Raw genomic sequence first — 16,649 nt, forward strand, 5'->3', positions numbered from 1 at the left:
AGTAACAAGGAAAGCGTACTCAGTTCCTAAGGGTCGAATCTTGGGAACCCACCACCATGGGTTCTGCCAAAAATTTATACAAACTTTAGTTAGTTCATAGGTATAATTTTATTCTACATACCAAACTTCTATAAAACCTGCAAAAAATAAAGCTTCTAGGAGCTTCGAGAGACCGGTTTATATGGGAGCTATATGAGGAAAAATCGGAAAAAAATTGGGGCTTCCAGGGGCTCAAGAAGCCCAATCAGGAGATCGGTTTACATGGGAGCTATTTTAGGTTATAGACCGATTTGGACCGTACTTGACACAGTTGTTGAAAGTTGTAACAGAACCATATCTGCAAAAATTTATTAAAATTGGAAAATTGTGGCTTCCAGGGCTCAAGAAGTCAAATCGGGATATCGGTATCCAAATCCCTCAAGATATCCAAATCTGAACCGATATGGCCCATTTGCAATCAATAAGATAAATCTGTGCAAAATTTCAAGTGGTTAGCTTAACGCGTTAAACCGCTATTGTGATTTCAACAGATGGACGGACATGGCAAGTTCGACTTAGAATGTGGAGACGATCAAGAATATATATACTTTATGAGGAATGACTAGATTAGTATACCCCCCATCCAATGGTGATGAGTATAAAAAGGCATTAAGTTAGGCCGGGACGAACTTTGGATATCCACCACATCGGGTATATATGTAAATCACCTTTCGTCACCATATTGGATACATATGTCGAAAAGCCTAGCATATTTTACCGTGTCAAATTTCAGCGAAATCAGATAAAAAAATGTGCCTTTTATAGGGCCAAGACTTTAAATCAAGAGATCGGTCTATAAGGCAACTATATCCAAATCTGATCCGATATGGGCCATAACAAAAAAGGATGTCGAAGGGCTTAACACAACTCACTGTCCCAAGACCTTAAATCGGTAGATCGGTTTATATCGCAGCTACATTCAAGTCTAGACCGATCTGGGCCAAATTGAAAAAAAGATACCAAAGGGCCTAACAGAACTCACTATCGCAAATTTCGAAATCGAACAAAAATACGCCTTTTATTGGCCCAAAACCTTAAATCGAGAGACCGGTCTATATGGCAGCTTAAATTGAAGACGGATATCTTGTGCCCTAACATAACTCACTTTCCCAAATTTCAGAGAAATTGCATAATAAATTCACCTTTTATGGACCCAAGACCTTAAATCAAGAGATCGCTCCGTATGACAGCTATAATAACATCTGGACCGATCTTGTCCAAATTGAAGAAGATACCGAGTGGGTTAGCACAACCCACTGTCTCAAATTTTTATCAAAATCGGACAATATATGCGGTTTTTATGGGCCCAAAACCTTAAATCAGGAGATCGGACTAAATGGCAGCTATATCCAAATCTGGACCGATCTGAGCCAAATTTATAAAGAATAGCGAGTGGCCTAACTCAACTCGTTAACCTAAGTTTCAACAAAATCGAATAATAAGTGTGGCCTTAACGGGTCTATATGGCAGCTATATCAAGCCATGGTCCGATATAGCCCATCTTCGAACTTAACCTGCCTATAGACAAAAAAAAGGATCCGTGCAAAGTTTCTAAGCAATATCTCTATTTTTACAGACTGTAGCGTAATTTCAACAGACAGACGGATAGACGGACGGACATGGCTAGATCGTCTTAGATTTTTACTATGATCAAAAATATATATAATTTTTAAGGCCGGGCATGGATATTTCGATGTGTTGCAAATAGAATGACAAAATGAATATACCCCCATCCTTTGGTGGTTGATATAAAAATATTCCATTACCAACCATATCAATAACTTTAAACCCTATTATATTGTAGGGAACACCATATTGAGAACAGCCGTTTTGTGGTTTAAAAATATTTCGTTTTTTTTATATAAAGTATTTCTGTCTATATATTATTTTGGGAAATACGTAGAAAGCTGACTAAATACTTTTATTATAATACGTATTCTAAATATCGTAAATTGAAGACAATATTTGAATCCTCTCAATAATTCAACGTAAATAATAAAACCACAATTTCTGAGTTTGTTATCAATGAGTAATTCGTTGGAAAAAACGAATCTGTATATTACAAATGACAGTTGATTGTGTGCAGCAAGTAATTCTAGACAGAGTTTATTTTATCACTGGAGGAGATATAATGAATAAATTACAGTATTTTTCACTTATTATGTGTCTTTTGGCTCTCCTAATGCTACCAACCCTGGCAAAAAGCAAAGGTTCAATGGTAAAAGGTACCCAAGGATCTAAACTTGTGGTGAGTATTAAATGTTTTGAATTTGGGTTTGTTACTGCTAATTATGTCCCTTTTAACAGTCCCAAGTAAGCCCAACTGCTAGGAGGGCAGATGAAATTGTTGGTCGGAGTTTGTATGATGTATTTTCGAATGATATTTTTTCAAAGTAAATAACATGTGTGACATATCACGAGTAAATACATTGAGTATGAAGTTTTACTATACACGTATAGCAATTTCTTCCAAACTTTAAAGTTTTATTAATTTTGGACATCGTTTTTCTGCCGCAAACTTAAAGTGTCCGAAATATTATATATATTTTTTGTTTTTTTTTTTAATAAATTTTCACTCTGAAAGTTTCTTTAGTACATTTACACTATGAAAATTTACTGAAGAAATCTACCATTACAGACTTTTTTAAAACTTTTTTATTTCCACTGTGCCACGTTTTAAGTAACGATTGCTGAGTAGTTTACATGGCACATCTCATGCATGGTCATTGTAATAGTATTGGTGTATGTACCATATGTACACGTAACTATCAGTCATGGCTGAAAATCAAAATCATTTGATTTTTTTCGATGATTTGCGTCTATCGATTACCGTTTACAAAGAAATGTGTAATCATTAATTGACAGATATTGAAAAAGACGTTATTGAACAGATATTGAAAAACACAAATAAAGTTATAAAATGAGAATTTAAGTATGAAAAATTAAATAAAATCAAAGAAAAGAATAAAACGTTATACCGTTTTTGGCAAAAGCTGTAATCAACATGTACACACGATGAGTACAATCATGATGTGCCGTCTAAAAGGGACATTATATACATAACAAAACCACAATACCTTGCAGTACGTTTACATTGGCCACTAAAACCTTGTTTACACTGTTCTTTAAATCCGGATTCAATGGCGCGATCATCTGTTTTCCCTTTATAAAATCAGCTGACGAGGGCCTTAAATCCGGATTTAATGAGCAGGATAAACAGGACTTAAATCCGGATTTATGGACTTATCGAGATTTAAGTTCTAAATCCTGTGTTTTTTAGCAGGTATTGCCATACAAAAATAAATCATATTTTGCAGGATTTATGGGTACATAATCGATAAAAGTAAACGGACAAGATTTGATTTAGTTAAATCCAGATTAAAACAAGTAAAAATGCGTTAAGTTTGGCCGGGCCAAACTTGGGATACCCACCACCTAAGGTATACATGTAAACCACCTTTCGTCAAAAGCCATAGAAAAATTTATGCCCTATGCCCCATCTCAGCTATAACGAAATATGTTCTGATTCGGACCAAATACTAATAACTACAAGTCATTGTTCAATTGTGTGTAACAAAATATTGGTCATTTTGGCAGCTATATCAAAATATAATATAAGTCACTGTGCCAAATTTCAGTGGAATCGGATTATAAATGCGCCTTTTGTGGGGTCAAGAGTTTTAATTGATATATAGGTCTATATGGCAGCTATATCTAAATCTGGACCGATCTGGGCCAAATTGCAGAAATATGTTGAGAGCCTTAACTTAACTCACTGTCCCAAATTTCGGAGACATCGGACAATAAATGCGCCTTTTATGAGCCCAAAAACTTAAATCAAGTGATCGGTCTATATGGCAGCTATATCCAAATCTGGATCGATCTGTGCCATATTGCAGAAGTATGTCGAGGGGCTTAACCTAACTCACTGTCCCAATTTTCGGCGACATCGAACAATAAATGCCCCCTTTATGGGCCCTAAGCCTTAAATCGAGAGATCGGTCTATATATGGCAGCTATATTCAAATCTGGACCGATCTGTGGCATATTGCAGAAAGATGTCGACTACTCCAAATTTTGGCGAAATCGGACAATAAATGCGCCTTTTATGGGCGCAAAACCTTAAATCGAGAGATTGGTCTACATGGCACCTATATTCAAATTTGGACCTATTTAGGCCAGTATTCGAGTAGCCTAACACAACTCACTATCCCAAATTTCAGCAAAATCGGATAACAAATGTGGCTTTTATGGGCCTAAGACCCTAAATCGAGAGATCAGTCTTTATGAACGCTATATCTAAGTCTGAACCGATCTAAGCCGAATTGAAGAAGGATATTAAAGGGCCCAAAACAACTCACTGGCCCAAATTTCAGCAAAATCGGATAATAAATGTGGAGTTTATGGGCCTAAGACCCAAAATCGGCGGATCGGTCTATATGGGGGCTATATCAAAATATAGTCCATCTTCGAACTTAACCTGCTTATGGACAAAAAAAGAATCTGTACAAAGTTTCAGCTCAATATCTTTATTTTTTAAGACTGTAGTGTGATTTCAACAGACAGACGGACGGACATGGCAAGATTGTCTTAGATTTTTATGCTGATCAAGAATATATATATATACTTTATAGGGTCGGAAATGGATATTTCGATGTGTTGAAAACGGAATGACAATATGAATATACCCCCATCCTTCGGTGAAGGGGATTAAAAAATGTCCATATAAACGTGCTATTGGCCCCTATAAAAGAGTTAGCCATATCTTTTGATAAACGTTTGTCTTATAGGTCGATTATGGATTGCAATCCAACTTCAGTTGATTTACAGGATCTATGTAATCCGGATTTAGTTTGATTTTAGTTTCAAACTACCACTCAAGCGATATTGCTTTAAACATACTTTGGTGAGCCCATATGTTAAGTGTAGGTGGTGTCCGCATGCCCTTACCGGTTTCAGCTTCTTCATGAAGTAAGAAAACATTTAAAATACATTTGTAGGCATTTATTTTCAAAAATCTCCAGCGTTGGCATTATTTGCATGTTAATCTCATTGTTTGACTTATCCCATAGTTCTAACTTCACTTTTTCTGTTTGGCTGCCTTGCGATATTTCATTTTATCAATTAGCGATGTTACAGGTCCAATAATTGTCAACAGGAATACCAAAGCGGTGGCCAAGGCAAAGGCAGGTATGACATCAGCATCCACATGCTTCGTAAAGAATTCGGTGAAATATCCCATAACAACGGTGTTCATGGCAAAAGCAAATCCCAAAATGCCAAATAAGTTATGACGAAATTTAATTTCAGCTGGTGTATAAACTTTGTGGGCAAATTTGGGTTGAAAGAAATTCACTGTGCCACCAAGCACACTGGCAAAACTGGAGAAGGTGGCAATAAGACCTGAAAACAGCAAAACAGGAGATTCGAATTAGTTTTGATACAAATAGAACAGTTCCAGCCAATCTTACCCAATTTGCCATGCAATGTTGTAAAGTGTTCACCTTCGGTGTTGAAAATCTTTCCCAGACTACCCCAAATAGCCATTATACCTCCTATCAATTGCAAAATGCCATGAAATCTGGATTTATTACGATGTGATAGACTCCTGGTTATGGGATTGTAGGCATAGTGGGACATCAAAGCTTCAGCTGCCAAAAAGTTCCACTGCAAAAATAGGAGAGAAGGGTTAAGATATTTTAAAACCAAAAATTAAAAAATAAACTACAAAAATCATCAATTCGAATGCAAGGAGAAGTAATTCACTTTTTTTAAAATAAAATCCAAAATACCTTTCAGGCAGGGTTTGAATTGCTTGAACATTTTTCAATGTAAAGCAAAGTTATTTTTGCTTTGCTGCCTCCATTTTGAAGTCAGCAATTCAAACCCTGTTTTTAAGCTTTTATGTACTTTTTTTAGATATTTGGTGTTTTTCCTATACTCAAAATTAAAAAAAATTGTTAGGTCATTTTGCATTTTATATGATTTTATATTAATACTAAATGCAGGAAGCTTTTGCAGTTAAATGTCATTGGTTCAAATGAACTTTGATTTTCTAAAGCAAATTTGTATCTACTTCTCGTTGAGCGTAATAGCCTGCAATTTATTAGTTGTCTCTATTGTAACAGTTCGTTGACACAAATGTGTTTTTTGAGTATTGTAGTACTCAACATAAACCTTGTATGCCTAATGGGAATGGCCAATATATTGTACAAATTTCCATACAGGTATAAAAAAAAGTTATAAAAATAACTTGTCATTGCTTGCCTATTAATTGCCATTTTGAGGTTAAACGTTTTCAATTTCATATCAACATTTCAAAATTTACAGCATTTTTAATGTCTTAATATTCCATAAAAATTCAACTTTTTGACAAAATTGCCTTTAGATTAGATTAGGTTGAAAAGGGGGTGCGTATATCTTTAATCTGTAACTGTTCGCCATACCACGCCCCTAAGTCGGTTCATATCCGGTGTTGTGGACCAAACTTAGACCCGGTGTCTGTTATCCAGGAAAGCCATAGGAAATGCTCCAACGTCATTTCATCATCCCCACATGCCCCACCTATGCTATCACTTACCGCCCTAATTTTGCCTGCTTACTTGGAGCTTGGATCTTCCTACCGACCGTTTTTCTGTTCCACTCGGACTGCGTCGCCCCGAAATTCTTCGAGTTGAACAAGTTTATTGACGGCGGTCCTCTGGCCTTCACTGCTAAATCGTTTGATCTTTTATTCCCTCTTACTCTGCTGTGATCCGACATCCAAACTAGAGTTGGCAAACTATCGATAATACAAACAATTGATATTTTCGATATTTCCAATAATAAATATCGATAGGTTAGGTTAAAGTGACTCTAAAAGCCCAACAACTTGCGAACATTCACATCCCCTAAATCAGACAGGTTCTCAAAGAAATGAGAACCTAAAATGGAACTCCTTCTAACTGTAGGATACACACACAGAAGGTGTTCTATAGTCTCTTCTTCCTCGATGTCCCTACAGCTTCTGCAAAAGTCATTGCTGGCAACGACGATACAATCTTTAATTTCCCTTCACCTATATTTCAAACGAAAATGAGAAGTAAAAATCAGGAGTCCGATTTAGGTAGTAGCAATATCAATACACAGACCAAACAAAACCAAGTCAGTTAGAGGTCATGAAAGAAATAATTGCACAAAGTTAGCCCAATCGAATGAAAATTGCGCCCTCTATGGGCATCATCAAAAGCATCAATCGATATTCAGACAAAAAATTAATTATCGATAGTGCCACCGATATTTTGCTAGCTCTTATCCAAACGATGCGGATCGTGCCGTCCCAGTTTACCAGTTTAAAGATGTTCACACTCGACGTCCTCGTGTTAACACACACCACCTCACGCATTCCGTTATCGCCCGGAACTCTGCAGGACCGAATTATGGTTAGGCAGGCGAAAACAATCAGTCTGTCATCAAGCTTTGATCCATCTGTGCAGCTTGATCCCCCATATGGCAATACCAGGTTTTTGTCAATCCAAAACTGTGCTGCAGGCAGCAGTATCTCGCACCCGATCTCTTCTTTTACGCAATGGTATGACCTGCTCCTATCCTCTATCCGTTCTCCCATCGCCTTACGTCTCATAGCCACAGTGGCTGCCTCACACTAAATCTGTATGTCTATGGGTCGGATATATAGATTACTCTCCAGTGCCCTAGTGGACGTGGTCCTCATCGGTCCGCCTATGCAGAGACAACATGTTCTCTGAACCTGTTGTATTATCCTCACGTTGAACTTTTTCTCCATCGCAGTACAAAAGTTACTGAGGCGTAAATAAATATTGGTCTAATCACACTCCCACCGTAGCACAGAGGTTAGCATGTCCGCCTGTGACGGCGAACGCCTGGGTTCGAATCCTGGCGAGACCATCAGAAAAAATTTTCAGCGGTGGCTTTCCCCTCCTAATGCTGGTAACATTTGTGAGGTACTATGTCATGTACCACTGCGGCACACCGTTCGGACTCGGCTATAAAAAGGATGCCCCTCAAACTTGAATCGGACTGCACTCATTGATATGTGAGAAGTTTGCCCCTGTTCCTTAGCACCCAATACAGTTTATCCAGTTTCTAAGGACTCGGTTCACCCGATACTGGTCTAAGGATTGGATCAGTATGTCGTTCCTCACATGGTTAAAAGCCCCTCGATGTCAAAGCATACCTACAATATGTAGGTCTTGGTATCGAAGCATCTTCTATTTAATGACAAACCTTCCCTTCACATAGGCACGCTGATTGTATTTAAGCAGTTCGCTGGATATCCTTCTCTTTATCATGTTCCATGGTTTAACAGAAAGGACATAAGGCTTATAGGTCTGCAGGTCTTTGATGTCGCATAACTTGCCTTTCCGGGCTTGGGTATAAATACGCTTGCCTCCTGCCACGCTTTCGGAGTATGTGCAAGTACTAGGCACGATGTGAAAGGGTGGCCAGATGGTACAACCGATAGTCGGCCTCCTTCTGTAGTAAAGCCGGAAATATTATGTGTGACTCAAATGGTTGGTTGAAGCTCCTCAAGGCTTCCTTTACCAGGAATTCTATAATGACAAGCATTCGATCAACCTCATTATTCTAAGATTCCGGTGTTTTGCGTGAGTCCCATCGTATCCTTGGAAAAATGCGTTTTCATCAAAAGCCTAAATATGTACTCAGTTGTCTCTCATGTCTGCCCATATGTATATTAACGTTTCCGTTTGGACATGGCATGACATGACATTTTTTTCATCTTGGCTGTTTGCAGAAAAGCTCGTTTTGCCGCTCTGATCATCTCAATAAGCTGCCACGTCTGTTTAACTTGTATGTATCTTCTGTTTCTGACATTCCAGACGATCATGCCTTCACACCAAAAAATGTAAAGAAAGGAAATTGCTGATTGCATTTAAAACAATTGGCCAGCCGGTGATAATCTCTGGAGCGCGTGAATGGACTTGCTAATTGAATGAAAGGCAGTGGTATACGATTCAGACACGCAAGAGGCTGTTAAGTACTGCGACCGGTTCTCTCCTTAGCTATCGACCATCTGCATCAGCAGATAATGATCCTACCCTTTCGAAGAGAGCTATATATTGTCTAAGCAGTGTGAACTGCACTACTATCACAGCAGCCTTCCAAAATACCATCTCATGAATAGACAATCACCGCTTAGAGGTTGGCAGATTTTTGTTGTTTTAGTAAAAATTTTTGCTGTTTTTACTAAAAAATTTCGCTGGATGAAACTCCATAGGTTCAGGCCTACCTCTTTCATACAGCTTATAAGGCAGGATTTAAGAGAATATGGGAGAAGTTTGCCTCTGTTCCTTAAAGCAATGTTCGTGGGCAAACTTTTAGGTGCAACAAATAATATATGATGGTACAATAACCATTATCTGAACTATAATTTTTACACCGAAAAAAAATTAATACCATATAGTGTCAATGGTATACCGTAAATTAATACCACAACAACACGGTATGGTATGTATAACGCTCTAGATCATTCGTACTACACGGAATTATTTTAGTATTTATTTACTATCAAAACCATTATTATCTATTCTGCATGCTTTTCTCATAAAATGTTTGGTGATACAAGTATGTGGCCAAGTTTTGGGGTTTTAAACATAATGCGATTTTACTTGCTTTTCAGCGAAAATGGTTAAATTTTTGGAAATTCGCTAGAATCTTGGAAGCGATTCCTTTGCTCACATCATATATGACCAGGCCATAGTCTCATATAGGACATCTAGACATGTAAATAATCAAATTCCCATTAAAATTTAACTTTTAATTATGTTGGTTATACAAAATTCTGCCAGTCTCAAATTTAATGCCGATTTATTACTGGGTAAAGTTTATCAATTTCTTATCTTCATTCGATCACTCTCTTGACATGACCATACGCTTTAGTAAATAAGTTAAAGAAAAGCATTCTTCATACATTTTCCCTTGATTAGAGTGGGCTCTATTTCATCAGACAAGCGATAGCCGTTATCGTTTTACCTATTTAAATACCATAATATTTTAACTTCCCAAAATGATACGGCAATTTCATGACATGACAGTTCCTAATACAAGGTATATTAAAAGAAATATCGTCGTTTGCCTGCAAAAAAAAGAGGGGATCTTCTTAGCAAAAATGTACATATGCTACTTTGTAATAACTTTCCACTTCTTTGTTGAACTCTATGGTATATGTTTGTATATGCCATTACATTTTCTATTTCTGAATTGTAATAATTTTTTATACCCACCACCGAAGGATGGTGGTGGGTATAAAACCCTATAAAGTATATATATTCTTGATCAGCGTAAAAATCGAGGACGATCTAGCCATGTCCGTCCGTCTGTCCGTTGAAATCACGCTACAGTCTTTAAAAATAGACATATTGAGCTGAAATTTTGCACAGATCCTTTTTTTTGTCCATAAGCAGGTTAAGTTCGAAGATTGGCTATAACGGACAAAAACTTGATAAAGCCCCCATATAGACCGATCCTCAGATCTGTTCAGATTTGAATACAGCTGCCAAATAGACCGATCTCTCGATTTAAGGTTTTGGGCCTATAAAAGGCTCATGTATTGCCCGATTTTGTTAAAATTTCGAACAGTGCGTTGTGTAAGGCCCTTCGACATTCCTCTTCAGTTTAGCCCAAATCGGTTTAGATTTGGATATTGCTGCCATATATACCGATTTCTCGATTTAAGGCACATTTATAAAGGGTGATTTTTTTGAGGTTAGGATTTTCATGCATTAGTATTTGACAGATCACGTGGGATTTCAGACATGGTGTCAAAGAGAAAGATGCTCAGTATGCTTTGACATTTCATCATGAATAGACTTACTAACGAGCAACGCTTGCAAATCATTGAATTTTATTACCAAAATCAGTGTTCGGTTCGAAATGTGTTCAAATTTTGACAAATTTTGTTCAGCGATGAGGCTCATTTCTGGTTGAATGGCTACGTAAATAAGCAAAATTGCAGCATTTGGAGTGAAGAGCAACCAGAAGCCGTTCAAGAACTGCCCATGCATCCCGAAAAATGCACTGTTTGGTGTGGTTTGTACGCTGGTGGAATCATTGGACCGTATTTTTTCAAAGATGCTGTTGGACGCAACGTTACGGTGAATGAACACATTTCGAACCGAACACTGATTTTGGTAATAAAATTCAATGATTTGCAAGCGTTGCTCGTTAGTAAGTCTATTCATGATGAAATGTCAAAGCATACTGAGCATCTTTCTCTTTGACACCATGTCTGAAATCCCACGTGATCTGTTAAATACTAATGCATGAAAATCCTAACCTCAAAAAAATCACCCTTTAATAGGATTTCACTGAAATTTGACACAGTGACTTATGTTAGGCTTTTCAACATACGTGTCGTATATGGTTCAAATCGGTTATTTTATTTTTTTTTTTGATGAAAGGTGGTATACATATATACCAGAGGTGGTGAGTATAAAAGTTCGGGCCGTCCGAACTTAACGCCTTTTTACTTGTTTTGTAATCATCTATTTTTCAAATTAATTTCAGAAAATTCGGCGTAATTTGTTATGCAATTCGTTATGTTATGTCGGCCAATATATTATGTAACGTTATTTCTATTTTAATTGAGAAAATTTTGTGCTGTGCAATAATGCTTATTGCGCTATTCCATTATTAACAAAGTTTTGGCGGTAAGCTAGAGGATGCGTGGAATACTACCAAACATAAGACAAAACTTATTAAATTGTTTAAGTTGAGTAATAAGTAGAGAGAGAGCTCCGAGAGCAAGCAAAAAAAATATTTGTTCAAACATTGATAAATGTCAAAAGAAGACCATTACGGAATTAGTTTGTTGGAATTAGCAGAAGTCCTAGTTTCAAAGTCAACTGGTTACTCCAATGACAAACCCATATTAAATTCAACAGTTGCTTACACTGAAAGTAAACAAAAGGAGAACCAGTTTTGATTACTTTGGAACTTGTGAATAAACAGATTTAGAACTAGCGGCGTGGGCTACTGGGTGTGTTGTCTTTTGGATATTTGAAGAGCAGTGACGGAACTTTCACACATTTGCACAGTACTTCGAACCCAGCAGTCTTATTTGGTGTACTTAGAAATATGGACACTACTCATATAAGAAAAAAATCGTATATCTGTATAAGAAACTAGTTTCTTATATGCAATAATTCTGTATAGGAAAAAACGCATATAAAGAAAAATTGGAATTTTTTGGAATTTCTTATATCCGTTGTCTACTGAATGAACATATTACCTTCTTTTTTATGCACATTGAACTGCCTTTTTCGATGGCTTCTGGGACCATGGTAAGAAGCATACTTTGTGGCAATACTACTCTTTAAAAAAATCATCGATGGAAGGATTTATAAAACCCTTGTTTTTTTCTGGAGCAGCAGAATGCATAAAATGGGTTTTTATAGCTTTTAAAAATTTCCAGTTTGACTGCGTTTAATCTTAAACAATTTTAAAAACAACAACAAATTTATGAATTTCTAATCAACCAAACTTTTTTGCATTAATTATGGGAAGTTGTTTTGTGCCATCTTCGCGGAGTGAAGTGCAACCCAGTGGGAAAATGGCAAATGTATTACATTTGAAATACATAGTATAATTCGTTATGGGATTGACATGTTTAAAAAAATCTCGAAGAATAAAGGGGGTAATTTCATTTGACAAAAATTGCACGTTGATTAACCAGTGTAATACCTGCTGTGTTTTATAAACCAGTCTACCAGGTTCGATGGATAAATAAAACGCTCTTCCTGCTAAAAGCTTTGTACGTTAACGTTTGCAGCACTGACACCACATCCGAAATAATCAAATATCAATAAAACCAACAAAATAAGTTATTTTAATTTTATTTAAATATTTCTCTGAGTTCATAAATGTGATTTTATTAAAATCCTAAGCAATTTTGCCACACCAAAATGTTTAATAAATAAATGTTGAATAAATATGTTGCGTTCTTCCTCTTTTAGTTTTATTATTCCAATTGAATGATGACACCATATCTTTTGATAAATGGGAATAGTACGCGGCTATAATATTAGCCACAAACTAATCTGGTTAATGTGTAAATAAAACTCCCCTTCTATTTCAAATGAATTTGGAATGTAGTGTTTTTGTGAATCTTTTTCTTCTCATTTCAAAAAAAACATATGTGATTTAGTTTGCTTGCCTTGTGTAGAATAAAAAACGTTTCTTAGGAAAACAATCATTTAATATTGCATTTTCATATAAAACGATTTTATACATGGTCTAAATTAGTCCATTTTTGGCTTCTTTTTATGGGCTTATAAAAGACGATTCTATGATCGGATTTTGCTAAGCCCTCATATCTATATCAAATATATTCTAAATCGAACCATAATTGGGTATAATTGCCTTATAGATAGATCTCCCGAACAATTTCTTGATTCCTAAGAAAGCTAATTTTTCCAAATTCATATGGAGTTTGAAATCCCTCATATACTTTATGATAAGCAATATTTTTGCTCTTTTTGCATTTCTCATTTTTGTATTTCGGAGGGTAAATAATTAAATTTTTTATGAAATTATAAAAATAATGAGGTATTAAAATTAAAAAAAAACTCATTCCAAATATATTGTTGAAAAATGTATTATGCTTATAATAATAAAAATGTATTATGCTTATAATAATAATGATAATCAATGGTATATGAGAAGCTAATCAATAACCTCTATAGCTTATTGATTCCAGAATACGTTATTCTTAACACGGAAGATGTCCTAGGAATAAAATAAATTATTTTTATATGCTCCACAGAAACATTATATAATTCGTTTAATAGAATACATTATTTAACTATGTATGTATTTGGAATGAATTTTATAACTTATGTGTTTTTTTTGCGTTATGTTATAAAATATCAATCCTATTACGAATTATATCATGTATTCCTAATGTAATACATTCGCTATTTTCCCACTGGGTAGGTATATGTTAATTTGCTCTCATGGTGTCAGAAACATATGTTATGTTGCGGCTTGACAACTCTGCACACCAAATCGGCACACACACACACACAAACCACCCACCGGTACCGAAGAATTGTAAACAAAACACAAATCAATGACGTCACACATAAGTACATACGTAGCTCCATCATACAAACATGTCTCCATACAACTTACCCCAATTACAGTTAGAAACATATGAATCGCCGTATCTTTAAAATCTAGACTTCTAGCCAAGATTGTGACAAAAACAGCAATTAGTATAATTAAAACATGGTTGATTGTATTTAAAATACTTTGGATTTGAGGCCAAATGGCTGGATTTTGTTTTGTTTTAGCACCGCTTGATTTCATGTTTGTCAATACTGCGATACCGCGTGTACCTACGAACTAAACTGTTTTAAAACCTGTCAAAAACTGAATTTTTTATGTGCTCTAAGCAACAAGCGAACTTCGTGATACGAAATCTAGCCCTCATAGTGTATTCGATGGATGACGAATGAGTTTGTTTACATTTCGTGACTGGCAGGGTTTACACGAGTACACGAGGCGTCTGTCGCTTGAAAATGCTGCAAGCGATACTATTGGAATTTTTTAAAGAGCATGAATTAGTTCAATTTTAGCATAAAATATAAAATAAATATAGAAAAAAAACCAAATGAACACAATTCCAAAAATTTTTTATAAAAATAGAATTTTGATTGTTACACGTATTAAATATTGCCCAAATTTTCTATAGAAATAAAAAAAATGTATAGACATATATTTATACCAAATCTTCTACAGAAATCTTTGTTTTTGGAATAAAATTTTTTAACAAAATATTATATAGAAATAAAATTTAAACAGTATGTTGAAAAATTAATTTTCTGTACAGTAAAATTTTCCAAAATTATCAATAGACAAGCATTATAAAATTTTTTCTGTAAAATTTTTAAGGTTTTTCCAAAAGAAATTTCTACAGATTAATATATAAATAATTGTTAAGCATTTTCAAAATTTAATTTCAAACAAAATGCTTACAAAATATCCATTCAAAATAATTAGGACCAATTTTCTATGGAAATCAAATCTTTACACACTTTTCGGCAGAAATAAAATGTTAATGAAATTTGCTACCTACCCTACCTTCTGCGTTTTTTATCTGTTTACAATATTATCGACTTTGTAAAGTATGCAGTGCCGATAACAAAATTCTAACTTGACATGTGTTTATTCAGTAGTGCCGTTCATCTTTAAATTCAATTTGTGTTTGTTTGTTTGTTCCGTATAGACTCATAAACGGCTGAACCAATTATCTTGAAATTTTCACAGATTGTGTAGTTTGGTCTCCCCCTTACCACAAAAGTACTGCCCAAAAAAAAGTGGACCGATCGGGACAATATGGGATTCAAATGAAAGGTATTCAAGAGTAGAGTTCGAATTTCGTTATAAAAGTTGTGCCCAAGTATCTGGGGGCCACCCAGCCCAAAACTCCTTAAAATAGGTTTATTTGGCGATCATGACAATATGGGACTCAGATGAAAGAAGATTATATTACGAATATGGTCAGGAGTAGGAATAGGCTTTATAATTTTTTAATAACGGAAGGGGGCGGACCGTTACCCTAAAAACACCACCCAAAATCAAAAGTGTACCGATGAGGATAATATGGGTATCAAAGAAAAGTATGCGGGAGTAGATAACAAATCTGGTCGTACAAGGTATTTGTGCAATTCATATGCTTAAAAGGTGGAATTTAAGAACACAAATGTTTTGTTGTTTGTTTTACATTATTTGCTTAAAAAATTGAGGGTAAAAGTATGATTTTTATCAATTTGTTTAGATTTGTTTCTGACTCCTGCAAGGTCTGCCAATCAATCTCTCAAATCTTTCTTTTTGTTCGCTATACTCAGTCTTCGAATGCAACTCTACCTTCTCTTGATTTGTGTACCTTGGCGTCTGTTTACAATATTATCGATAATTAAAAGTATTTGCTGCCGATAACTAAGTTCCTCTTTAACAATAGTTTATAACGCCGGTCATATACAAAAAACTTCAAATATAAAAGTACGTTTACATTGGCCACTAAATCCAGTTTTATGGCCTTTCCCAGATTTAAGTACTAAAACCTGTATTAGTTGCCAGGTTTAACAAGACAAAACTAAATCCGATTTTTGCTGAATTTTTTTAATCCCAAATAAAACCGATTTCATGGCTGAATAATCGATAAAAGTACCAAAATATGCAACTGTTTTCAAGAATTGTAAATGAATGGGTGTGATTTGCGCATTCATGTTTACGCATGTACGCTAGTGTTTGTTACCAAAAACGCAGTGTTAACGGACTCTTCCCTATTAACATTCAGTTCATAATTATTTCTTATACTGATTCACCTTTTTATTATGTATTTTTAGATGAGGACCCTAACTATCCTGCCAGTGAACTAAATACACACGGACCAACGGTACATGGTTGGAGAAGTGCACCGAACAGTTCCATAACCCCCCATGATATTGTACTCAGATTTCATAAACCAGCCAAGATATATCGCATACAGTTATTAGCCCACCAATATTTGATACGTAAGTCATGGCTAATGTTAAAGAATTTAGCAACATTTTCCTAATTCATTTCTT

The 16,649-nt window shown here is 35.5% G+C and overlaps 2 protein-coding genes and 1 long non-coding RNA gene across 5 annotated transcripts in view; 2 read left to right on the plus strand and 1 right to left on the minus strand.

The window, feature by feature from the left end:
- LOC106091457 (centrosomal protein of 104 kDa) overlaps window positions 1-16,649 on the plus strand; it is a 203,777-nt gene that overhangs the window by 180,355 nt on the left and 6,773 nt on the right. For all 3 annotated transcript variants that reach the window (XM_059364599.1, XM_059364600.1, XM_059364601.1), the window contains exon 2: window positions 16,428-16,595. In XM_059364599.1, coding sequence (XP_059220582.1) covers window positions 16,428-16,595 — 168 coding nt within the window. The remainder of the gene's footprint in view (window positions 1-16,427; window positions 16,596-16,649) is intronic.
- LOC106080478 (uncharacterized) lies at window positions 2,044-2,496 on the plus strand. The gene is made up of 2 exons (XR_001220218.2): window positions 2,044-2,287; window positions 2,347-2,496. It is a non-coding gene; the product is annotated as an uncharacterized LOC106080478 (long non-coding RNA).
- Window positions 5,029-14,500, minus strand: LOC106080452 (uncharacterized). Its single transcript, XM_013241846.2, has 3 exons — window positions 14,209-14,500; window positions 5,511-5,706; window positions 5,029-5,442 (listed from the first exon to the last, which is right to left on the minus strand). Exons 1-3 carry the CDS (start codon window positions 14,383-14,385, stop codon window positions 5,120-5,122), a joined length of 696 nt encoding a protein of 231 aa, XP_013097300.1. The 5' UTR covers window positions 14,386-14,500; the 3' UTR covers window positions 5,029-5,119.

This window comes from Stomoxys calcitrans, chromosome 3 (assembly GCF_963082655.1).
Source record: "Stomoxys calcitrans chromosome 3, idStoCalc2.1, whole genome shotgun sequence".
NCBI classification, from domain to species: domain Eukaryota; kingdom Metazoa; phylum Arthropoda; class Insecta; order Diptera; family Muscidae; genus Stomoxys; species Stomoxys calcitrans.

Bases quoted from the DNA above. Each gene is read 5' to 3' on its own strand.
- LOC106080452 (XM_013241846.2), bottom strand. From the start codon at position 14,385: ATGAAATCAAGCGGTGCTAAAACAAAACAAAATCCAGCCATTTGGCCT. The intron at 5,707-14,208 runs GTAAGTTGTATG...CTATTTTTGCAG, and splicing joins TGTTTCTAACTGTAATTGGG to TGGAACTTTTTGGCAGCTGA. The intron at 5,443-5,510 runs GTAAGATTGGCT...TGCTGTTTTCAG, and splicing joins AACATTGCATGGCAAATTGG to GTCTTATTGCCACCTTCTCC.